The 24,804-nt window shown below is 53.5% G+C and overlaps 2 protein-coding genes across 3 annotated transcripts; one reads left to right on the top strand and one right to left on the bottom strand.

The window, feature by feature from the left end:
• The first annotated feature begins 330 nt into the window (after positions 1–330).
• ATP1B2 (ATPase Na+/K+ transporting subunit beta 2) lies at positions 331–5,730 on the top strand. Of its 2 annotated transcripts, none has more exons than XM_004594782.4 (7): positions 331–1,063; positions 2,798–2,926; positions 3,151–3,255; positions 3,341–3,546; positions 3,812–3,868; positions 4,552–4,650; positions 4,779–5,729. In XM_004594782.4, exons 1-7 carry the CDS (start codon positions 952–954, stop codon positions 4,941–4,943), a joined length of 873 nt encoding a protein of 290 aa, XP_004594839.1. In that variant the 5' UTR covers positions 331–951; the 3' UTR covers positions 4,944–5,729. The 2 variants fall into 2 exon arrangements, with proteins under 2 accessions (XP_004594839.1, XP_058531538.1); XM_058675555.1 differs by lacking the exon at positions 331–1,063 and adding an exon at positions 2,469–2,710 and having other exon boundaries at positions 4,779–5,730.
• Positions 5,731–11,964: 6,234 nt separating this feature from the next.
• On the bottom strand, positions 11,965–24,165 carry TP53 (tumor protein p53). The gene is made up of 10 exons (XM_004594783.2): positions 23,995–24,165; positions 15,499–15,603; positions 15,085–15,364; positions 14,473–14,656; positions 14,263–14,375; positions 13,939–14,048; positions 13,563–13,699; positions 13,397–13,467; positions 12,969–13,075; positions 11,965–12,705 (listed from the first exon to the last, which is right to left on the bottom strand). Exons 2-10 carry the CDS (start codon positions 15,570–15,572, stop codon positions 12,624–12,626), a joined length of 1,158 nt encoding a protein of 385 aa, XP_004594840.2. The 5' UTR covers positions 15,573–15,603; positions 23,995–24,165; the 3' UTR covers positions 11,965–12,623.
• Positions 24,166–24,804: the final 639 nt, after the last annotated feature.

Raw genomic sequence — 24,804 nt, 5'->3', positions numbered from 1 at the left:
CAGGACCTTCATATCTGAGTCCCTTTGCAACTCCCTGCTTGGGCCACCATCTTCCGTCTCTGCCTCTGAGCCTCCCTGGAGTTTTCTCTCTCCTCACCCAGGCGGACCCGCACCCCCTCCTCCCACCCTGTTTCAGTCCTGTATATCTGGGGTGGGGGCAGGGACGAGGCGGGCCAGGTCCTAAAGAGGCGGCAAGGGGGTGGACCCAAGGCTTGCTCCATATTTACATATGCATGAGGTCGCCCGGGCCAACGGCAGGAGGGGCGGGACTTCTGGGGGCGGGAAAAGGCCCCCCCTTCCCAGAGCCGCGGAGTATAAAGCCCGCGCGTCGAGCCGGCGGGCCCCGCACTGCTGAGGAGCGGAGCCTCCGCCGGGGACCCCCATCCCCGGCTGTCCCCCCAGCTGCGCGTCCCCGCCCCACCCTCGCGGCCGAGCCTCCACTGCCGTGGCGATCTCCACCTGCTTGCTGGAGGAGCCCCGAGCCGGTGACCCACCCTGTTTCACAGTTTCTTGGGCATCTTGGATTTCGGGACGACCCCCTCCCCCATCTCTCCCTGTTTTCTGCACCCCGATTTTTTCTGCGTCTGGCTCGCGCTTTGCAGCCGTCTGTTTTTGCATCGCTTTTTGGTTTGCTTTCAAGGAGGAGTCTGGGGACTGGAGCTACATTGCCATCCTCCCCTTATTAGCTTTCCCTGCCTGACAGACCCCCCTTTCCATCGCAGTCGGGGGGCCTACGATCGCAGCATCTCCCGCCGCGCTGCCAGCACTCCGCTGGGAGCCTAGCCCTGCTCCCCGGGATCTGCAGCAGCTTGCACCTCTTGAGGGGGGTCTTCCTCGCTCCCGGAGCCTCTGCTCCCCTCCAGCTCCAGCGAGTGGAGGGCTCCAGCGCGCGGCGCCCCAGCTTCTCCGCAGCCCCCCACCTCGCGCCGGGACTCGCCCCGCGCCGCCAAGATGGTCATCCAGAAAGAGAAGAAGAGCTGCGGGCAGGTGGTTGAGGAGTGGAAGGAGTTCGTGTGGAACCCGAGGACGCACCAGTTCATGGGCCGCACGGGGACCAGCTGGGGTACGCGGGGGTCCGGCGCGCGAGGGGCTGGGGGAGGCTGCGCGGCGACGCCTCAGGGGGCTCACGATCCTGCCCCCGCGGCTCCCGCTCCCCTCCCGGTTCCCCGGCGTCCGGCCCCCCTGCCGGTCTCGGGCCTGGGAGGGGGCCGAATCGCAGGTCTAATCTCCCCGGCTGGCCGCTGCGGAGGCGGAGAAAGTAGGTCACTGCCGCCTGCCCGCCCCCCGCGGAGCCCCCTCGGGCGGGGGGTCGCGAGCTCAGGCGCGCGTGTCCGCGGCGCGGCGCTCACGCCCTCTCTCGGGGCCTGTGAGCTCGGCGCCGCTGGCCTCCGCCTCCGAAGGGCGCCCCTTCCCTCCCTCCGGCTCCCACCGGCTCGCCAGCCCGGCTATTTTTAGCTCATGCCCACCCCCTGGACCCTGGGAACATGCATCAGGAGGCGGGTCCTGGAGGGGCGCGTGTGAGAGGGGGGTTCTAAACAGCCGAAGCAGTTGAGTCTTCTCCCATCACCTGGCGTTTGGAGCCTTCTGTGGCTGCATTTTTGGGTGGGTGGGTGACTGGGTGGCTGCTGCTGGGGAGGGGGTGACCCTGTGAGGTTTTAGGGGCTGGATACTCAGCTTAGATGTTTTTGGAGGGAGGATGGACCAGCCAGTGAGATGTGCACACCGCCCATGCTGGGGTCTGTCTGTGGGAATTGGGTGGTCTTGCCCAGCCGTGCGGTGGTGGGGCTCAGGATGCAGGGGTAGTTGTACGTGGTCAGCAGCTGGGGGATGTGGGCACAGGTGCAGTGAGGAGTGGAGTTCTTAGGGAAGTCTAAGCACAGGGGACTCTGGGTGTGACAATTTCCCTTTTCCTGCACACTGATTGGATGAAGCCCCCATCAGTCCACTCAACTAGAGACCTGAGCCCTGAGTTGCATATAACCCCTTCCCTTAGAGGGCAGCCCCTGAGACTCAAAGGATCTCTGCAAGCTTAGGAGAATGTGGGGACCTCGTGGAGGAAGCAACACGGGAGGCCCTTACTGCCAGCTGGGGGAGCCTTGAGAGAAGGGTCAAGGAAAGGCTATGGGAAATTCAGCCTTCAGGCCTCCTGCTCCCCAGGGTGGGGTGTGTGTGTGTGTGTGTGTGTTGAGGGTGAGCTGACTGTGCAAGGTCTGCAGCTGTCTCCGTGGCTCCGTATCGAGGCCGGAATGTCGGGTTCTTCATTTGGGGGACAGCGGGGGTGGATGGGGGGAGGACTGCATTCAAAGTTTGGTTTCCAAGGACAAGGGTGTGAGGTTTAGAGGCGCTGAGGTTTGGCAGGGTGGGTTAGTGGTGCAGCGTGGCCTTCAGTTACGCCAGGAACAGGATTGCGGGAGCAGATGGTGTGCCCTTCCAGGACCGTGTATGGCTGAGAAGTTGGAAATGGAGTCCAACACGGACAGTGTGGCCTGTGCCAGGGGTTGTCCCAGCAACGAGGGTTTTGGGTCTCTTGTGGTTTTCGCTAGGTTGGGCTTCACTGTGTGCTGTAGGACCAGGAGGGGGTTGGGAGTCCTGGCTGCAAGCCAGACACAACTGCCTCTCCAGTTTGTCTCATTCTTGCTCCCCACCTACCTCCCCCGGGATAGCTCTAGGCCATCCCCTCGGCCCTGCTTATCAGCCCAGTGCAGATCTTGTACATGGATGCAAGGGTGTGTTGGGGGTGAGGTGAGGTCCTGGCTAGAGACTTTGAACCCAACTGACCTTGTTTCCTCCTCCCTAGCCTTTATCCTCCTCTTCTACCTCGTCTTCTATGGCTTCCTCACGGCCATGTTCACGCTCACCATGTGGGTGATGCTGCAAACCGTGTCTGACCATACCCCCAAGTACCAGGACCGACTGGCCACACCCGGTGAGTGTCAGGGCTGCTGTGCTCCCAGCCCTCCAAAAATGCTGCTTTCAGGAGCTTGGCATGTGCTGAGTGCCAGGGAGCTCTGGAGGTCTGCTGTTCCCTTCTCCCACAGCTGGGGCCTCTGAGATCTTGGCTCTTGCTTGTGTCCCTGAGTTGGTCTGGTCCCTCTGCATGTGCCCCCTCCTCTTATACATACCCTCACCCCTATCCTGTCCCCCCTGCAGGCTTGATGATTCGCCCCAAGACAGAGAATCTTGATGTGATTGTCAATGTCAGCGACACTGAAAGTTGGGACCAGCATGTTCAGAAGCTCAACAAGTTCCTGGAACGTGAGTGGTGGGCAGAGGTGGATTTGGGGGACCCTGCAAATCAGGGGTCCAGGCTGTGATGTTCTGCTTGCTTCTGCTTCCTCAGCTTACAACGACTCCATTCAAGCCCAGAAGAATGATGTATGTCGCCCTGGGCGCTATTACGAACAGCCTGATAATGGAGTCCTCAACTATCCCAAACGGGCCTGCCAATTCAATCGGACCCAGCTGGGCAACTGCTCTGGCATCGGGGACCCCACCCACTATGGTTACAGCACTGGGCAGCCCTGTGTCTTCATCAAGATGAACCGGGTACCATGACCTTTGTCCCCAGGAAGAGGAGAAGGGGAGGGAGGAGAACAGAGAGGTTAGAGAGCCTGGGGCTTACCACCTGCTGGCGCCTGCATCTTTCTGCCTTGGAGAGGTTTATGGATATTTATGCAGAGCTAGGAGAAGAGGAAGGTGGGGCTGGGGTTTGGTGGAGGAGGCTAAGCTTTGTAGCTGGAAGCCCATCTGGAGGACCCCATTAGTGATAACTGCTCTAAGGGTCCACCACCATCTTCCTTCCTCACTCCAGGTCATCAACTTCTATGCGGGAGCCAACCAGAGCATGAACGTGACCTGTGCTGGGAAGGTGAGTGAGTTTGACTTGCCTCACTACTCCCCTGCAAGCCTTTGGCAGATGCTGCGCCATTCACTGCTCTCTCTGCTGTCTTTGCTCGCCAGAGGCCCCTTCACTCTAGGGACAAAGGGGTAAGAGGGAGTGTTAGTGTACTGCTTCACCTCCCAGCCCTCTTGCTTGTCTAGGATAAATATGTCCGCTCTCGAGGGGTTAAAAACATGCTTCTTGATTCCCCAAAACCCTGATTGTCCTCTGTGTCCCCTGCCCTCCCATCTCGCTCCTCTCCCCAATTCTCCACAGGTCCCCCAGTAGCTGCTGCTCTTAGCACCCCCTGCCCCCACTAAGTGTCCTTGCCACCTGGCTCCTCATACTCCATCCTCTCTAGATATATGCTTCCCGACTGTCCTCCCTGCCTTCCTCTGAACTCTCACTCATATATCTTGTTCTCTCTTGGCTCGGCTCCAGAAACCCAAGTCTGAGGCTGGGGTAAGAACTGGGGTGGGAGTGGAGTAGAAGGGCTTGGTGTTCATAGTTTTGATGCCAGGCAGGCCCCATGTTCCCATGCTTCGCGCACACACACGAGCAAGGGAGACTCAAAACAGAAATACTTGAGGCAAGAAAGAGAAAAGGGAGATGTGGTGAGCCCTCCCTGACACATACTCTCTGCTCCCCACTCCCTTCCTGTACCCCCACAGCGAGATGAAGATGCTGAGAATCTTGGCAACTTTGTCATGTTCCCTGCCAATGGCAATATTGACCTCATGTACTTCCCCTACTATGGCAAGAAATTCCATGTAAGGACCAGATCCGCCCGTGGATGGTGACTCCCTGATGGATGTTGGGGTGGGGAAGTGGGAGGTGGGTTTTGGGGTGGAGGCTGGGTTGCTTTAGGTCTAGATCTGCTTGCTCTCCGGTGGCCCAGGTGAACTACACGCAGCCCCTTGTGGCCGTAAAGTTCCTGAATGTGACCCCCAACGTGGAGGTGAACGTGGAGTGCCGCATCAATGCTGCCAACATCGCCACGGACGATGAGCGGGACAAGTTTGCCGGCCGCGTGGCCTTCAAGCTCCGCATCAACAAGACCTGAGACGCCTTCCTCTCACCATCCCTGCCCCCCGCCGGCTGTCCCTCTCCGACCTCTCTCCTGTGGATGCTTCTGGAATGTCCCTGACCCTGCCTGATCCCTCCCTCACCTGCCCCAAAGGTATTTTTTATAACAGAGCTATGACTCCCAACTTCCCACCCTGCCTGATGGGCCTTGGGACTCTCCTGGCTACAGCAATCCCTCTACCCACTCACACACACACACGCTGCCCCAACTTCCCCCCAACCTGAGCTTGGCCAGAGATGGGAAGATGGGTTACCAAGATGGTTACAGAGCTAAGGGCAGCCGCTATAGTTCCATGATGGTTGCAAGTGGGGTGTTTTTACAGACCATCACTTCGCTTGCTCCCTTTTCTGGGGAGCTGCAGCAAATACCACTTACCCACTGCCCTACACAAACACACACACACACACACACCCTTGTGTCAGCTCTTGGCTTCCCTTCTCCATTCCTGCCCCCTCTGTTTCCTTTCCCTCCCCATGTTCCTTGTGGGTTTTTACAGCTGCTTTCCCTGGAAGTGCTGTTGCCCTCTCGGCTGCTTTCCTTGTGGGTACCTGAGCACAAGCTGGTTGGTTCTATGGCCTCCCCTGCACATTCTGCTTCTCACCCTGTGATGACCCCACGAGCTGGGAAACAAGGAGCTAGATATCCCTGTCGATCCTTCTTGAACATTCTAGAGAAAGAGCAACCCCTGGTTCCTTCCCTGTCCCTCCAAGAGCCACAGCTCCTCAAGACAGGATGGACAGAGACTTAAATTCTCTTTTTACCCCGGCACCCTTCCCCCATTCCCTTCCCAGAATATCCCTCAAGTGGTGTGTCCCAGGGAACTCTGGGGGAGGGGTGGCCGTCTTGGCCCCGTCCCCAGCGGCCACCTTGCTATGCTGTGGGACTGTTCCTCCTTCCCGGAGTCGTGGGTGGCCTTCACTTTCTCTCTCTCCAGCTTCCCTTTAGCAAGTTACCAACAGATCACTAACTCCTCCCGACTCCTCCGCATGCCAGCCCTCCTCCGGCCAGGTTCCTATCTCTTCCAGATCCTTCCATCTTTACAGGAAAAACCCCAGAACCTCCCTCGAATGTTAAATGAGGGCCCCCAGCCCGGAGTGTTTCTTAGGTTTTGAGGCATTTTAACCTTTTCTCTTCCTATCCCTTTACCTCCTCCCCCCTTCTAACCTTCCTTTCCTTTGTTAATGCCGCCTCCTCCCCTCACATCAACAGCTCCCTTCCACTTCCAAACATGGGTCCTTCCCTTTTTCCTCCTGCTGGATCTGTGTCTCTTCCCATCGGGTCCCCAGACTTCCCTATACCCACCCCTTCCTCCATGATCTCTCTCTGCAGTTATTTAATGCCTGTGTCAGATCTACTGTAAAAAGAGGATAAAGTACAATAAAATGAGAGCAACTATATATATAAATACATATCATACACAGAGCCTGGTGTGCGGGTGCTTCCTTTTGAATGTTGGGAAGACAGTGAAGAGGGTTTGTGGGGGATGCCAGGATCACCCAGATGTGGGGGATGTTTCCCCGTCTTCACATCCTCTTCCCACTCTTTCACCTTGATTCATTTTATGAAACATTTTTATTGATTGACAGTGACCGACAGGGATCTTCCATTTGCTGGTTTGCTCCCAAATGTTTGAAGCAGCCAGGGTTGAGCTCGGCCAAAGTCAGAAGCCTTGAACTCAGTCTGGGTCTCCCACGTGGGCAGGTGGCAGAGACCCAAGGAGGAGCCATCACCTGCTGCCTCCCAGGGTGTGCATTAGCAGAAAGCTGGGTGTGGAGTGCAGGAGCTGGACTCGGGCACTCTGATGTGAGATGTGGGTTTTCACGCGGTGTGTCAACTGCTGTGTCCACTGTCCTCCCTTCCTGGACATTCTGCCGTCATTCAGTATGAGAGGGAGGAAGCTACACTCCTCTGCTCACTCATACAGTGCCTCCCATGCATGTTCTAGGCACCGGGAAGACACACTAAAGCAGCAGAGTTCCTCCAAGGGGCCCCACAGTTTACTGGAAAGAAGAGGAACTCATGAGAAACTGTTGTATAAGGTTAACCAAAATGTGCTTCCAGGAAGCAGTGGGAGCTGGTAATGACAAAATTCAAGGAGTAGTCACTTCCTGGGAAGGCTTCAAAGGGAAGATTTTTTTTTTTAAAGATGTATTTTTTATTACAAAGTCAGATATACAGAGAGGAGGAGAGACAGAGAGGATCTTCGTCTGATGATTCACTCCCCAAGTGAATGCAACGGCCGGTGCTGTGCCGATCTGAAGCCAGGAACCAGGAACCTCTTCCGGGTCTCCCACGTGGGTGCAGGGTCCCAAGGCTTTGGGCCATCCTCGACTGCTTTCTCGACTATACTCCCAGGCCACAAGCAGGGAGCTGGATGGGAAGTGGAGCTGCCAGGATTAGAACTGTCGCCCATATGGGATCTCAGCGCGTTCAAGGCGAAGACTTTAGCTTCCAGGCCATGGTGGGCCCATAGTATGCATTTTCCATGAAGATTTTTTAAAGCATGAAAATAATGAATTAGTTTGAAAGGCCAAGAGAGAGAAAGAGCATGCTCCAGATTTCTCCAACTATTGAAACTGGGCTGGATTAAAGCTGGGATCTGGGGCCCGGTGGCGTGGCCTAGCGCAAAAGTCCTCGCCTTGAACGCGCCCTGCATTAGCAGGAAGCTGGTCAGGGCCTGGAGTATAGACCTGAACCCAGACCCAGTGATGTAGGCCATAGGCCTTCTAACTGCTAGGCTTAACACCTGTCAACCTTTTTGAAAAGCCCTTACATATGCAGTTTGTTTTTTGGTAGAGTTCAAGAAGTTTTTATTGTACAAGCTTAGTGACAGTAGGACCTGCTTCACTCCAGGAGCCACTGCCAGCTTTTTTGTTTTTTTAAGATGTATTTATTTGAAAGGCAGAGTTACAATGAGGAGAGACAAAGAATACCAGAGCCAGAGGGAGCTCTTTCATCCACTGAGTGCCACAGCTAGAACTGGGTCAGCTAGGAGCTTCTCCTGGGTGTCCCACGCGGATGCAGAGACCTGTGCACTTGGGCTGTCTTCTGTTACCCTTTCAGTTGCATTGGCAGGGAGCTGGAACACAAGTGGAGCAGCCTGGCTGGAACTGGCATCCATATGAGATGCTGGCAGTGCAAGTGGCTGCTTAACTGGCTATGCCATAGTGCTAGCCCGCTGAGTCATTTCTTAAGTGACTGCATATTTTGTTTTTCTTTTGGGATTTATCCTTTTGTTATTCTGCTAGAGTTGAAATACACATAAACTTCCTGCATTGCAAAACTTTTCCTAGTCTGTTCTTTGCCTCTTTGCTTTATAGTATCTTTTGCCATTAAAACATTTTGTTTGTTATTTTTTAAATATTTATTTATTTTTATTGGAAAGGCAGATTTGCAGAGAGGAGAGACAGAGAGGAAGATCTTCCATCCTATGTTTCACTCCCCAAGTGGCTGGCAACTGCCAGAGCTGAGCCAATCCTGAGTCAGGCCCAAGAGCTTCTTTGGGGTCTCCTATGCAGGTGCAGGGTCCCAGGGCTTTGGGCTGTCGTCTACTGCTTTCCCAGGCCACAAGCAGGGAGCTGGATGGGAAGTGGAGCCTCCAGGATTAGAACCGGCACCCATATGGGATCCCAGTACATTCAAGCCAAGGACTTTAGCCACTAGGCCAGGGCACCTGACCCTGTTTGTTAGTTTTTTAAGATCTATCTATTGGAAAGGCAGAGTGATGGACAGATGGAGAGACAAGAGAGATTGAGATCTTTCATCCACTGGTTCCTCAAAAGTCCGCAACAACCAGAGCTAACTCAGGCTAAGAACTCCCTCTGGGTCTCCCAAGAGGGTACATGAACCCAAGTACTTGGGCCATTATCTCCTGCCTCCCACATACATTAGTAGGGAGCTGGATTGACAGTGGCAGGACTTGAACTAACATTTTGATATAGGATACCGCTGTGGCTTAACCTGCTGCGCCATAATGTTGACCTCAATATTTTTATTTTTCAAATAAATTATTGAAAACATATTTATTTGGGCTTGGCGACGTGGCCTAGCGGCTAAAGTCCTCGTCTTGAAAGCCCCGGGATCCCATATGGGCGCCGGTTCTAATCCTGGCAGCTCCACTTCTCATCCAGTTCCCTGCTTGTGGCCTGGGAAAGCAGTTGAGGATGGCCCAAGGCATTGGGACCCTGCACCTGCATGGGAGACCCGGAAGAGGTTCCTGGTTCCTGGCATCGGATCGGGGCGCACCGGCCCGTTGCGGCTCACTTGGGGAGTGAAACATTGGATGGAAGATCTTCCTCTCTGTCTCTACTCCTCTGTGTATATCCTGCTTTCCAATAATGATAAAAATTTAAAAAATATATATATTTATTTGATAATTTACGTACATTAGTTTGAAAGGCAGAAAGACAGACAAAAGACTCACAGATCTTCCAATTCTGGCTTACTCTCTAAAGGGCCACAACCGTCAGGATTAGGCTGGACCGAATCTGGGAGCCTGGAATCCAACCTAGGTCTCTTACATGGCAAGAATATGTGAGTACTTCAGCCATTAGCTGCTGACTCCCATAGCACCCCTTATCAGGAAGCTGAAATTAAAGTAGGATCAGAACTTGAATCTAGAACTGCTTCTTCTCAACTCTACTTCCACCATTTTTTAAAAAAGGACTTATTCATTGGCCTGGCGCAAGTAGCCTAGTGGTTAGGATCTTTGCCTTGAATGCGCCAGGATCTCATATGTGTCCTGTTCTAATCCTGGAGGCTCCGCTTCCCATCCAGCTCCCTGCTTGTGGCCTGGGAAAGCAGTCGAGGATGGCCCAAAGCCTTGGGACCCTGCACCCGTGTGGGAGACCCAGAAGAGGTTCCAGGTTCCTGGCTTTGGATTGGCACAATACTGGCCATTGCAGTAACTTGGGGAGTGAATAATCAGATGGAAGATCTTCCTATCTGTATATCTGACTTTGTAATAAAAAATAAATAAATCTTTAAAAATAAATAAATAAATCTTAAAAAAAAGAAAAAAAAATCAGGGGACATGCAGGGGCAGATCTTTACCCCAAAGGCTGACAGAAGTATACCCTCTGCTGGAGTGCTGGGGTGAGATACTTAGTTTGTAAATGCTGGCTTAAGTGATGTGGTTCTCCTCATGAACATGGGACATATGCCTTCAGTTTTGAGCTCCGGGTTTTGCCCAGGCCCAGTTCTGGCTATTGCAGGCATTTGAGTTAGTGGACAAGTAGGTGGAAGCGCTGCCAATCCAAAAAAGAAAAAACATAATACTGCCTGTGAATTTCAAGTCTGGATTACAGTGATAAAGACACGACTGTGTTCTAGACTTCGGTGGGATGAGGCCTGGGCTTGTTGAGCAAGAAGGCAGGCCAGTCTGCCACAGGTGCCCAGGACATAGGCCAAGGCAAAGCCCTGGGGAATGACTGCTGACCAGGGGCACAGACACCTGACTCAGTCCCAAACAGGGAGAAGCCAAAAGGTGGAAGCTGAGAGGCAAGAGGGTGTCCGGGGGTCCCCTAGCTAGAGCAGAGCTGGGCTGCCTGTACACTGAGGTCTTAGGACTCAGTCCAGGGGTCCACCTGCTCACACAGAGGATTCGCTTCCAAAGGTACATGAGTGGAGCAAGCAGAGCTGGAGACACAAGCCAGGGACATCCCAAGGGTAGGCGGGTACTGGCTGTTCACTGGCCAAGGGTAGTTTTCAGTTTCCTTTGGAATTTGCAACGTCCTGGCCTCAAGCAGTAACTGTGTGTGAACTCGATTACGGGAAACATTTTACAATGTACATACATATCAACTCATACCTTGAATTTATACAAGTTTCCATTGGGTCCAAGGTACACAAAAGGGAAAAAGAGAAAAAAGTGGAGGGGGGTGGAGTTTTCAAGGTGATCTTTGTTCAGGAGCAAGGAGGGGGCTTGTGTGGGGCTGGGGAATATGCATTGGCTGTGGCATTCTGTAGTTAAGAAAGAGGGTCCTATAGAAGAGAGGTGGGTGACTTCCCAGTCACCGGTGTCCCTGTCTGACCAGGCAAGGGCTCTCATTGGTGCGTGGAGCCCAGCTAATGGCCTGGGAAGACAGCAGCCTGGGACAGTCCCTCTGAACCTGACCCCCCTTCTCTCTATCCCCATCCCCTCCACCAGGACAACCATCATAGTGGATGGTGGGAGAGCGTGCCCCACCCCCTCCCTGGGAGCTGGGCCACAGGGCAGCCAGGGGGTGCCTGGGCTCCCCAACCCCGACTCTAGTCTCTACCCCAAGAAACCCTTTGGAAGGTTTTCCTGGCAGGGTTTAAAGCTTCAATTCATCCAACCACCTGGCATGAGGCCCAGAGATGAGGGGAGGCTGGGAAGGCCCCAACCCTCACCTTAGCTGCCCCCACTTTTGTGGGACCCCGGCTGGCGGGTCTCCCGTTGCTTCATTCAATAATGTCCTCTTCCTGTCCCCTGGAGAATCCAGGTGCCCGGGGCCCTCTCCCGTGGAGCAGATGGTCACCCTGGAGGCTCAGGCTTGCTAAATCAGACATATAAATCCCATAATCCTCTGTGAGAGGGGGTGGCAGCCCAACCCTAGAAACAGGGGCGGGAAGGAACTTTGTGCCAACCCTGGGGAGGAGGGACAGTCAGTTCCCAGTTATGAATGGTCCCCCCCCTCCACTTGTTGTCATGCAGCCCACAGGCTGACCCAGTCTCCAGCCTTTGTCTCCCTCCTAGAACTCAGGAGCCCTTTCCCCCCACCCCAAACTCCCTGGAGACACAGGTGGCTTTGTCCCAAGTTCACCTCCTCCTCACTTGTGTCTGTACCTGTGGGCCCAGCACCTGCTTCTGAGACACATGGATGGTAGCAAAGTTTTATTGTAAAAGAAGAAACTGATACAAAAAAGGGGCTATAAAAAGTGAAGGGGAGAAGGGGTGGGGGTGACAAAGGGACGGCACTTGCGAGGTGCAAAAGAAAAACTGACCCTGAGCATTTTGGGCTTCGGGGGTGGGAGGGAGGGTTGGGGCAGGCAGTATAACAGGTCTTGGTAGACGTAAATGGTTACATGATAGGCTCCTCCGGATGTGGGATGGGGTGGGGGTCCCTTCCAGTACTGATGTCACCAAGAGTTCGGACATGGTTTGGCTGCACCTGTCCAATCAGGGGAAGCTGCCAAACCCATCAGTAAGAGGGCAGGGATGCACACCTGCGAGGGGGCTGCATCCCAGCCATGGTGTAACAGGTGTTGTCCGGGTCAGTTGCCCGACATCTGGTTGGTCCTCACGACACACACTGTGAGGTAGGTGTGACCAGTGCTTCACGGAGGTGGACACTGAAGTCAGAAGCAACTGACCAACTCATGATGGCACTCCTGTGTGGCACGGCTGGAACACTGGGCTTCACCCGGCCTGGGACTGCTTCTAGCACTACTGCTTTCTTTTCCCCCAAACACCTCTCACAGTCAAAGTCTCCAGCGCTAAGGCTGGCTCCCACCACCTCCCCATCAGAATACCATGGGTGCAGGCTGAGGCCTGGAGGAGACCCTTAGATTGAAGCAAAGGAAAGAATTCCCAGCAGTCTTGCAGGCCCACCAAGCAAGGGGGTCAAGCACCTGAGTCCCAGAGTGCCAGGGAGGGAGGGGGATGGGGAAGAGGGTGACACAAGGGAAAGGATGTTAGTCGGAATCTGGTCCCTGTCTCTTGAGCATCATTTTTTTATGGCGAGAGGTAGACTGCCCCTTGTTGGACTTCAGGTAGCTGCAGGGGAGGAGGAGAGATGACATCATCATGTGACATCACGTGACAGTACCTGGGGCCCTTTCCCGCCACCGGATCCGTGAAGGGGGTGGCTACCACCTACAGGTGTGGTGGGCACCTTGGAGTACTCATGGATACAGCCATCTTAAATCCGCCCTCAAGCCCAGCCTCCACCCATCCTTGGCTGGGACCACCCAGTTCTCAGCAAGGAATGGAGAGGTGCCCACACCCATCTCTGGTGTGGGAGAGGGCCTGGCACTCACCTGGAGTGTACCTTGCTCCCCCCTGGCTCTTTCTCAGCCTGGGCATCCTTGAACTCCAGGGCCTCATTCAAATCTCGGAACATCTCATAGCGCTCCCGGCCCCGGATCTGCAGCAGGGGAGGATGAGGGGCAAATCAGAACCGCTTTCCTGCTTTCTTGAATGGTTTTCTTTATAAGTCTGCATTCTGGAGCTAGGCAGGCACAACCAGGAGATACTGCCTCTAGGTACCACTGCCCCCTGCTGGCCATGGCTCTAATTGTAGGCAAAGCAGCCAAGAAGAGAAGTGCATTTTCAGTGCTGTAACACTGTCAGGAACACAGAAGAGATACAGAAACTGGGCCTAACCTGGTATTCCCTACATTTCCATACTCTTCCTTCACCCAATCTCATTTTAGTAAGTGTAAGAGATCATGCTCTGATGTGGTACCTTAAGGGTAAAGTATTCTCCATCCATCGGCTTCTTTTTCGCAGAGGAACTGGTGGTGCTGGGTGATAGTGCTGGGGAAGTTGAGAGAACAGTGACCATGGGATATGGGACGGGGCTACGCCTCCTCTGCCTCCTGCCCCTCCTTCCTCCCACGCTGCCCACTGACCTCGCTTTGAGCTCCCAGGAGGCGGCTCAGGGCAGGGCTCCCCTTTCTTGTGGAAATTTTCTTCTTCAGTACGGCGGTCCCTCCCGGGACAGGCACACACGCGCACCTCAAAGCTGTCCCGTCCCAGCACGTTCCCACTGCCCAGAAGGAGGAGAGAGAAGCAGGGGGGCAGTAAGGAAGCCAGCCCCTGCTGCTAGCTCTTACTATAGACCAGGTCCCACCACCCCTGTCTGCGGTCTAACTTCCAGGGCCCAGTATCCAGGGGAGAGGCCACAGGAGGGAGAGAAAATCAACAGAGAACAGCAGAGCGGGGCTCAGGGCATACGCTGGGGATGGGGAAGATCATGCTGGTGTGGGGGCTGGCGGGTGGCTCTACCTGGAGTCTTCCAGGGTTATGATGGTGAGGATGGGTCTCCTGTTCATGCCACCCATGCAGGAGCTGTTGCACATGTAGTTATAGTGGATGGTGGTGCAGTCAGAGCCGACCTGGAGCAGCAAGGAATCCCATGTGAGGCCAACCAGCCTGGGCAGCTGAGGAGTCCCTGACTATGGGATGGGGTTAAGCCACCTTGCCCGCATACCCCAAGCATGGTGGGGAGGGGAGGTAAAAGGAAAAAGAGGAGGCAGCCCTCTTGCACCCACATGGCCTTTGACAACCACCGCCAGCCAGCCCCCAGAGCCCCCAGGTACCCAAACAGACCTCGGGTGGCTCATAGGGTACCACCACGCTATGCCGAAAAGTGTTTATGTCGTTCAAATACTCGGCTCGCAGATTCCCCTCCACTCGGATGAGGTGCTGAGGAGGGGCGAGACCTAAGAGTGATCAACCAGAGAGCAATTAGAGACTTGGGGAGTGTGGGGCAGCCAGCTGCCCGATCACCAGCAACCCCGCCCTGCCCCGGCCACTCACCATCGCTATCCGAGCAGCGCTCGTGGTGGGGGCAGCGCTTCACAATCTCGGTCACATGCTGCGACTTCTTGTAGATGGCCATGGCCCGCACGCGGGTGCCAGGCGGGGGTGTGGAGTCAACCTTCAGCTGCACGGGGCAGGTCTTGGCCAGCTGGCAGAACAACTTGTTGAGGGAAGGAGAATACTGCACAGAAAGAAGAAAGTTCAAGGTCAGGGATGAGTGGGGAGGAGGAGTCAAGTCCACATGCATGGCTTGGTACCTGCTAGAAACCATGATGTGTATGGGAGTGGAGCTAGGCACATTGCCTTGAGGTCTACGCTTCAGAAATGGACTTTCAAAAGTTGAAAATTGAATGTGAACAAGGAAAAACTTCCCACAACAACCTCCTGCCGTGAGAAATGCAGAGTTGATAATGGGATAGATTTTCACTGAAGGTCAAGGGGGAAAATTCAGCACTGGGACAGATGCCAAAAGTCACACTAACAGTGCAAGAGGTAGTAGGATTGATAAGATACTAAATGCTGAAAAGAAAAACCTGAAGTTCTGAACATAAAACCTGGGGTTGTGTGGATGGTGGGCCCCATAGGAGCTGGCCCCTCAGGGCCACTCACCGTGCAGGTGACAGACTTGGCCGTGCCAGACTGCAGGAAGCCCAGCCGGAAACCATAGGTGCCAGGGTAAGTGTTTTGGGAAGGGACGGAGAATGACAGGGGCCAGGGCATGGCTGGTGTAGGGGCAGCAAGCGCAGGGGCCGGAGGGGCAGCTGGCGCAGGGCTCTCTGGTGGGGGAGCCTCTGTTGTATGGAGCTCATCCCCCAGGTCTTCCAACCAGTTTGTCATATTTGTGGACAGTAGCTGCTCCGGGGTATAGGTCAGTTCTTCCTGGGGCAGCCTGCAAAACAAGCAGAGTACAATTCTGGTGTGTGCTTCCGGTGGGCTACCACTAGGGGGCAGACGGCTAGGAAGCCAGGGTGGGAGCTTCAGTTTTTGCGGGGGTGGGCAGGGGCATTCCACAGATCTACTCACAGGTTCCACAATTCTGGGAACGTCTCCTGGCTCAGGGGGGGTTCAATGCTGAGTTCTGATGGCTGCTCCTCCATGGCGGCACCCAGGAGGTCGGTCCCTCTGTCACTGTGAGGGCAAAGCCAGGGTCAAGGCCTGAGACCACCTGGGGCGTCAGGTTCACACCCTGTTCCTTCTCTTGCTGCCCTTGGTCCAGCCCTCTGTTGGGTGAACAGGCCACCAGAAAAGGGACCTCCAAATCCACAGGTCGTTCACTGCCGGGCCACTGTCTCCACCTGGAAGACCCCTCCTGCTGCACTGCCCCATCCTTGAGCTGAGACACAGGTCATGTGTCTCTCGGAGGCTTCACCACCAAGTCTTAACGGCCTTGTGATGTGAGCGGCAGACAAAGACAGAGACAGAGAGCTCCCATCTGCTGGTTCACACTCCCTCCATGTGCCTGCAGCAGTCCACTGCTGGGCAGGGCTGGGCAGGGCTGGGCAGAAGCTTCAGTACTGGAGCCGTCTCACCTCGGCCTCCCAGGTTGCGTATTTGCAGGACTCGAACCCAGACACTCTGAGAGTTGGTGTAGGAGTCCTAAGCTAAGTCTTCTTAACTGCTCACCTCTTAAAGCAATTTTTTATAATTTGGTTTATTTTGATTGGAAAGCTGGCTTTACAGAGAGAGGCAGAGAAAGGGAGAAAGATTTTCCATCTCCTGATTCACTCCCCAAATGGCTACCATGGACTGAACTGAGCTGATCTGAAGCCAGGAGCCCCCTTTGGATCTCCCACATGCGTGCAGTCATCAAACACTTGGGCCATCCTTCACTGTTTTCCCACGTCATAAGCAGGGAGCTGGATGGAAGTGGGGCAGCTGGGACACGAACTGGTGCCTGCGCTTGCAGGAGGATTAGCCAATTGAGTCATGGGGAGCAAACCCTGCTCCCCCATTTTGGGCAAATCTTGGTGATTTCACTTCTCCCTCACTCATTCCTTCCCCAGGGCTTCTCACTGCAGCCTTACACATCCCCACCAACCACTGCCACTTGTCTCTGAGGCTATGCGGGCCATCTTCCTCAGTGGCAATGGGTAGCCTCCTCTCCCAAACATACTCCACCTTCTGAGGTCCCTTGTCATGAATGCCACACCTCCTCCTCAGGCCTCACCGCACTCACACTCTGAGCCTTTTCTCCCAGTTGCTTCCTGTTTTTTTCTGGTAAGACAGAAACTGGGAGGGGCTCTACCTAGCCTGGGCAGGCTCCTGCCATTCGGTTTAATAGTCAATCATCCTGTTCCACCTCCAGGAGTCAAGGGATGGCAGGAAACTTTGGTCAACAGCGTTGATACATGCAGAAGCCACACCCTCTCCACGAAGCAGCCCTTGGGGCAGGCGCTCCTTCATCTGTGGCTGGAGGGCTAGCTTCCTAGTGCACTCAGGTGTTATCTGATTTTTCCCAAAACACACCTGCCATTTGACAGGTGAATGCCTAGTCCAGTGTCCCTGATTCTAAGAAGTAGCTTTTAGGGAAAGGGCCAGATGTTGGTGCACCACATAAGCTGTCACTCATGATAACTCCACTTCCCACCCAGCTCCCTGCTTGTGGCCTGGGAAAGCAGCAAAGCCTTGGGACCCTGCACCTGCAAAGGAGACCTGGAGGAAGCTCCTGACCAGTTCAGCTCCGGCCATTAAGGCCACTTGGGGAGTGAACCAAAGGACGGAGATCTCCGTGAATCTGCCTTTCCAATAAAAATAAACCTTAAAAAAACCCCTAAAATAAATAATTAAAAAAAGCCCCTTAAACAAAAAGCCCTGGGTGAGGCACTCAGCGGGGCTCAGCCTGTACTCTGAACTCACAGCTGGGCTACCTGGGAGATGACATCTCTGAGCCTTGGTGTCCTTCATGTCTAAAACAGTGCCTCGTTTATTATGAGAAACACAAAGGGCTGAGAACTCGCGGCACACAGTCAATGCTCAGCAAACGCTGGCTGCTTATGTAATTGTTCCCTTTAATGTTTTCTCAAGAGGACTTTGTGACCAGGAGTTAGCGCAATGCTCATGGTGCATGCCCCACCTGAGGGAGGCCAAGTTCACTCCTGCCAGGGGACTCAGTTCAGTCAACAGCACAGGTGTGACTGTCCCGGCATGACAGGGATGAGGTCCGCACCTGACAGAGGAGGTGTTCCTTTTCTCTATCACTCGGCTTTCCAGTAGCAAAAAGACTGTTGGTGGGTACTTCTCTACCAAGCGGGCAGCCATCATTGGCAAAATCCTTTAAGAGCAGACACTGGGGCCCGGCGGTGTGGCCTAGCGGCTAAAGTCCTTGCCTTGAACACGCCAGGATCACATATGGGTGCCGGTTCTAATCCCGGCAGCTCCACTTCCCATCCAGCTCCCTGCTTGTGGCCTGGGAAAGCAGTGGAGGACGGCCCAAAGCCTTGGGACCCTGCACCTGCATGGGAGACCCGGAAGAGGTTCCTGGTTCTGGATTGGCACAGAACGCCGTTTTGCTCACTTGGGGAGTGAATCATCGGACGCAAGATCTTCCTCTCTGTCTCTCCTCCTCTCTGTATATCTGACTTTGTAATAAAAATACATAAATCATAAAAAAAAAGAGCAGACACTGGCCCGGGATGCAAGGCAGGAGGGCCATGACAAAAATGTGGGGAACAGGACTGTACCTGCTGCTGCTCAGTGCAGGGGGCAGGAGCTTGTCTTCCTATCAGTCCTACAAGGATCGGTTTTCTATGGCAACCTCATTTAATCCTCTCAGTACCCAGCAAAGTAGCCTAGTGGCTGAAGTCCTCGTCTTACACGTGCTAGGATCCCATTTAGGCACCGGTTCTAATCCCGGCAGCCTTACTTCCCATCCAGCTCCCTGCTTGCAGCCTGGAAAAGCAGTCGAGGACGGCCCAAAGCCTTAGGACCCTTCACTTGCATGGGAGACCTGGAAGAGGCTGCTGATCGGCACAGCTCTGGCCATTGCGGCCACTTGGGCAGTGAATCAATGGACAGATCCTCCTCTCTCCTACTCTCTGCAAATCTGACTTTGCAATAAAAATCAAGTAAATCCTAAAACACACACACACACACACACACACACACACAGTAAAGTGGGTATGACAGATATGGGAAATGAGAGTTCAAGGCCTTGAAGTCAGTTACCCCGGCTCCTAAAGCTCTCCAGTGACAAGAGTTTTCAAACTCTAAATAATTACGTTCTGACAGGGGTTCCCTGAATGTGCTAGGAAAACTTCTCCAGTGAGAATCACTTGACTGTTAAGTGACAAGAAAACACCATAGGAATCCTTGGGTGGGGGAGCAGGTGCCCAAGATGTGTCCAAGCAACGTGCAGGAAAAGGCGAGACACAGTCACGGAGGCAAACAGCTTAGACAAATGAAAAAGACACGGAACCATTTATTGCTTAGCCATGTACGGATGGGAAAGTGTGAGGACGGTCACGAACTAAGAATTCATGAAAGCCTGTGGTCTCTGAGCAGGGATAGGAACACGGTCATGGGGCTAGGAGTGCAAACCAAAGGGACTTTAGCTTGATTAATGAAGGACCACAAAAAGGGGGGCAGGGGATTATCCATGTGTTCCCTGTGAAGCTAAAATATGGAGGGACTGCTGTTGTGGGTTAGTGAGTTAAGCCGCCAATGGTGACAGCAGCACCCCTTATCAGAGGGATCTGATTTCAGGCTTGCTGTTTCTCTCTTTTTTTAAAGATTTTTTTTTTATTATTACAAAGTCAGATACACAGGAGGAGGAGGAGAGGAAGATCTTGCGTCCGATGATTCACTCCCCAAGTGAGCAAAACGGCGTTCTGTGCCGATCCGAAGCCAGGAACCAGGAACCTCTTCCGGGTCTCCCATGCAGGTGCAGGGTCCCAGAGCTTTGGGCCGTCCTCGACTGCTTTCCCAGGCCACAAGCAGGGAGCTGGATGGGAAATGGAGCTGCCGGGATTAGAACTGGCGCCCATATGGGATCCTGGCGTGTTCAAGGCAAGGACTTTAGCCGCTAGGCTATGCCGCCGGGCCCTGGCTTGCTGTTTCTGAGCCAGCTCCCTGCTAACCTTTTTGAGAAAGCAGCAGAGGATGGTAGAAGTACCTGGGGCCTCTGCAACCACGTGCAAGACCCAGACCCAACTGTTGTAGCTATCTGGGGGGGTGAACCAGTGGATTGCAGTTATCTGAATCTACCTTTCAAATAAATAAACACAATATTAAGCATTAACCAAGCACTATCATTCAGCCTTGCTGATAGTCAACACTGCTCTCATCCTAGTTTTAAAATGTTATGCATCTCAAATTAAGTATTGTGTTTTATGGATGTTAAACAGAGATCATGGGTCATTTCTTCTCCTTTAAGTTGTTCCAGGAGCTTCTATTGGTTTTCCTTTCTTTCTAGGTTTACTTAGGCATTTTTGTAGAAAAATCATTTGGCCATCTTTGTGTATACTTTTCTGAGCTGTCACATGTTCACTGGTTCTTGTGTCTTACCACAGCATGAACGGAACCTGGAAACCAGGCTTGTATCTTCATTTTGGATCCAGACTGTTACACTTCTACAGACAAGCCTTCCGGGTAGAATCAAACGCTTTGGAACAACGTACTGACATCTAATACCAGGGGCTTTCAAGCTACAGACAGCTCATCTCTACTATTTCCATTGTTGTTAAATTCATTCAGCCGTATTTTACAGTTTTCAGTGTAGAGTTACTTAGCACTTGAGGACTGTTAAGCCGATCCTCAAGGATGTCTCGTTAAGGTTTTAAACACTGCCCTCCTAGCAGGAAGCTGCGTCAGAAGTACAGCACTGGACGGGCACTCAATAGAGGAGTCATTGCAAGCGATGGCCTTACCAGCTGTGTCACAGAGCTGCCCCTGGAGGGATCTGCAATGTACTCAACCAAGAGTTTTATTTCTTCCATTTAAAATTATCATTTTTTAAAAGATTTATTTAATTTTACTGTGAAGTCAGATATATAGAGAGGAGAGGAAGATCTTCCTTCTGTTGATTCACTCCCCAAGCGGCCGCAACAGCTGGAGCTGAGCCAGTCTGAAGCCAGGAGCCTCTTCCAGGTCTCCCATGCTGGTGCAGTGTCCCAAGTCCTTGGGTCGTCCTTGACTGCTTTCCCAGGCTACAAGGAGCTGGATAGGAAGCAGGGCTGCCGGGATCAGAATTGACGCCCATGTGGGATCCTGGTGTGTGCAAGGTGAGGATTTAGTCACTAGGCTACCACGCTGGGTCCCATTTGTAAAAAAAAAATATTTATTTTGATTTATTTGAAAGACTATTACAGAGTGAGGAGGAAAGAGATCAACCAATCATCCATCCGTGGATTTACTCCCCAAATAGCCACAAAGGCCAGGGCTGGGCCAGGCCAAAGCCAGGAGCCTAGTTTCTTTTGGTTCTCCCAATGTGGATGCAGAGGCCCAAACACTTGGAGACAGCCTCTGCTGCTTTCCCGGGCCTTCAGCTGGGAGCTGGAACAAAAATGGAGCAGCTGAGATTCAAACTGGTGCCCATAGGGGATGCTGGTGTCACAGGTTTAATGTGCTACACCACAGCGCCCACGCCTCTGTTTAGTTAACTGATTAGGACCTTCAGTCCGGTGTTGAAGTCTTTGATCTTTGGGGAAAAGCATTCAGTCTTTAATAATTAATAGTTTTTAATACATCTGAATGCCCTTCTATCAGCCTCAGGTTCCTTTCCCCTGTTGGCTGGAAATCTGAAATCTACTGTTTTTCCTGAATCTGTTGAAAGGATCTTGAGATCCTTATACTTCAACCTGTCAATGTGGTAAATGACATACATTCATTTTAAAATGTTCAACCAATACTGCAATCCTGGGATACGTCCCGCTTGGGCAGAAGGTAGGAATTATTTTTACATATGACCAGGTTAATTTGCTAAAACATATTACACTTTTGCAGATACGGTACTGAAACAAAGCAATGTTACCTTGTGGACCCTTTGTAGCAGGCAGGTGGTGGGAATATTCTGACCACAGAGTGGATGTTCCCTACGTGAAGCAGTGCAGTAAGAATGTCTAAGGCACTCACATTCTCTGGGGATGTAAGTAACTGAGGATAGTGTCAACCTTATGGAACATGTGCTTAGGTTACTTGCAAACACTAGCCTGTTAAAAAAACAAACCAAAAAAACCTTGAGCAGCCAGATTTTGGTATAGTTTTATGCAGGGTTGGAGGACAAGGGAACACAACGTTGAAACGCACTGACACATACGACAACACGGATGAGTTTCACAGACTTTAAGCTGGAGGTGAGACTTTGGACAGTGACCACATACGGGGCGGTGCCTTCGCACAGCAAGTGAAGTCATGAGCTTGAATCCCATGAGGGAACACAGATATGAGTCCTGGTTGCTCCACTTCTGATCCAACTTCCTGCTAGCATGCTGGGAAGGATGATGATGATGGCTTGGTCCCCTGCCACCCCGTGGAAGACCAGGAGGAAGTTCCTAGCTCCTGCATTCCCGACTCTCCCAGTCTTGGCTGCTGCCAGCATTTGGGGAGTGAGCTACCAGTTGGAAGATCTCTCTCTGTGATCTTTGCCTTTAAAATACATGAACAGATTTTACTATTTTAAATGAGCATATATTGTCTGCTTGCTTAAATGAAGCTTTCCAGCAAGCAAAACTAAGGAATAGTAATGGAAGCGGGAAGAAACAAGGGTGCTGGGAACAGAGAGAACAGGCCTGAGACTTTGGGACATGACTAGCTGGTTATTGAGAGCAACTGCAGCCATGAAAATTGTTCTCAAAAGCTATTTTTTTGTTTTGTTTTTACAGAATTTACACGTATCTACATTAGTCAACAGTAGAGGTAGCTCCAAGTGGATATCCCAGTGTTCTGCCTTGGAGAGATCTTTACAGATTTAGGGGAGATTAGGGGGTGGGGATGTCTCAAAAGCCACACAATTACTCAGGTGCATGTTGCATAGCAAGGCAGCAACTGCTGTCCAGCTCCAGCCCTCAACCTTCCCTCCCCTGAACGCCCACACCACTATCCCTTCAAAGTCCCACACAGTGTGCGGCTCCTGTACTTCATCACACACGAGAGCTTCTATCTCTCCTAACGGATCCTATTTGCAGAACAGACTGCATTTCATAGGCTGAAATGGTGCAAGCCACCGAGGGAAACATTTCAGCTTCCATAAAAAGAGAGCGCCTCTCACCAGGGCGCTCAGTGCCTGGAACACAGCAGGTGCGTGGCAAGCCCAGCAGGATGAGGACGAAGCCTGAGGCCTGAACCCCATCGGACCCGCCGCCTCTCCCTGGCCACCCGCTGGCCACCCGGCTGGGTTCGAGCCGCGCAGGACCTCGGGCCTGCCCCTCGCTCAGACCCGCCCCTTCCGCTCAGGACGTTCAGCTTGCGTTTGGACTTGGTTTGGCTCAGCAGAGAACCGGATACTGGAGAAGGTGTTTTTTCCTTCACAGACTAAACGACCTCTCATTGCACTCTTTCCAAATCCCACTCCCCAATGGACCCATTTCCGAAAAGATCTGGTTTTGCCGTTTGTACGTCTTAGCCCTCTCACCCCGTTCCATGGAATGGTAGCGTCCAGCTCAACTGCAGCAGACCGGAGGGGTGGAGCACACCATTCAGAGACGGGGGAGGGACTGAGGTGAGCATCAAAACAAACACCCCTTCCTTAGCCAAAGCCACTGCCAAGTCATCCAGGGGACGAAAATGCCCGAGAAAACAGACGCTTCCATCCGCAAGTAGTAGGAACCAGTCTAAAAGATAATTTTCTCTCCTTCACTCCTCCCCTCTCACCAGTGAGCTGTGGCCTGCTCCGCCCCCCCCAAAAAAACCGGAAATGCTGCGGCAGGCGGCAGAAATGTAAATGTGGAGCCAAACAATAACAGGGCTGCTGTGCCCCCCAGTCCGGACGGTCTCCCCGGGCCTCGCGCGCCCGCGGCCGGCAATCCCGAATTGGATCGTTTCCGTTTAGCAGAGCCGGTGGCCGGCAGGGAGGTCCCCTCCGGGCAGGACAAAGGTCCGGAAGTTGGGGTGCCCTGGGAATCTGCTCAGGACGCAGCCCGAGCTTCCCCACGATGCCATGGACCCCCTCCCCCAGCATCTGCAGCCGTGGGCTCTGTGTTTTGAGCTACACAAACCTCAGCTCCCCCCCACCGGCCCATGGGTCCTACACTTTATTTCAGGGACTCCCCGCCCCACGCTGGGGGGTAGGGGAGGAAATGGCGGGGGGCGAAGCAATAAACCTCAAGCTGGCTCTAGGTCTCTCCCAAAAGCTCCTCTCCCCTGACCAAGTCTGAGTAGCGCAGGTGCTAAGCCTCTGCACCCACTACACCCAGGCCTCCCGACTCGGCATTTCCCACGTTCACCCCTCCAGCCGGCTTTTCTCCTGCTCACCTAACCCCCGCCACTCCCCATCGCCCCATCCCCAGCAGCCCCCTACGGGGAACGCACAAGGAACCCAGGGCTCCTGACTCGGAAAGGACGCAGCAGCCCCGGGCCAGAGCTTACCCAAGCCTCGGGAGAGCGTGTCACCGTCCCGGGAAGCACGCTCCGGCCACGGACGCCTGGAGCCCCCCACTCCACGGAGCCCACAAGCGACTCCCTGCTCCCGGAATGGTGGACCCGGACTTTTTGAAGCGCTCCAAACTTTGAGCGGGTCTGAGCACGTGGGAGGGGAAAGCCCCAATCCCATCAGCCCCCGCGAGGTTCCTGGCACAAAGCTGGACGGTCGCCATGACAAGTGAGGGCAGGTCGCTGGTCGGCCGCCCGCTGAGGCAGACGGAAATGGAGGGTGTGTTCCGGGAGGCTGGGGACTCTTGCTGCCTCGGGTACTGTAAGGCGCTAACAGGATTGCATCGTGGCGAAGTTCTGCGAGCCAGCGCTGTGAGGGCAGCCAGGGTGGACACCGTTCCGAGGACTGCGGCTGCTGTATCCAATATAGAAGGTGGAAGACAGAAAGTTCTCATAGTGACACCTCTTTTTTGCCCCGGAACACGGCCCTTGTAGAGAGCTTAGACGCTTTCTTCTCCGCGAAATCGTCACCTTCTAAAACGGCTTGCTGCCTATCCCAATTATGTATTCCCACATCCTAGGATGTCGCTTCGTCTGTCTCACAGCCCTTATCACTGATTGAGTCATAACCTTCCACACACAGCAATGAAACCTTTCTGAGGGCAGAGAATTGGCCCTGCCATCATGATTGCATTCCCCAGTGCCTTCGTAATAAATATTTGTCGAATGAATGGAGAGAGAAGGTTGAAGTGAAAATAAACCTGTCAGATCAGGCGTAATGATCGCGGGCGACAGCAGGGGGAGCCC

Source organism: Ochotona princeps, chromosome 17 (genome assembly GCF_030435755.1).
Source record: "Ochotona princeps isolate mOchPri1 chromosome 17, mOchPri1.hap1, whole genome shotgun sequence".
NCBI classification, from domain to species: domain Eukaryota; kingdom Metazoa; phylum Chordata; class Mammalia; order Lagomorpha; family Ochotonidae; genus Ochotona; species Ochotona princeps.
The sequence above is the reverse complement of the archived record's forward strand: the minus strand, read 5'-3'. Positions and strand labels throughout refer to the sequence as shown.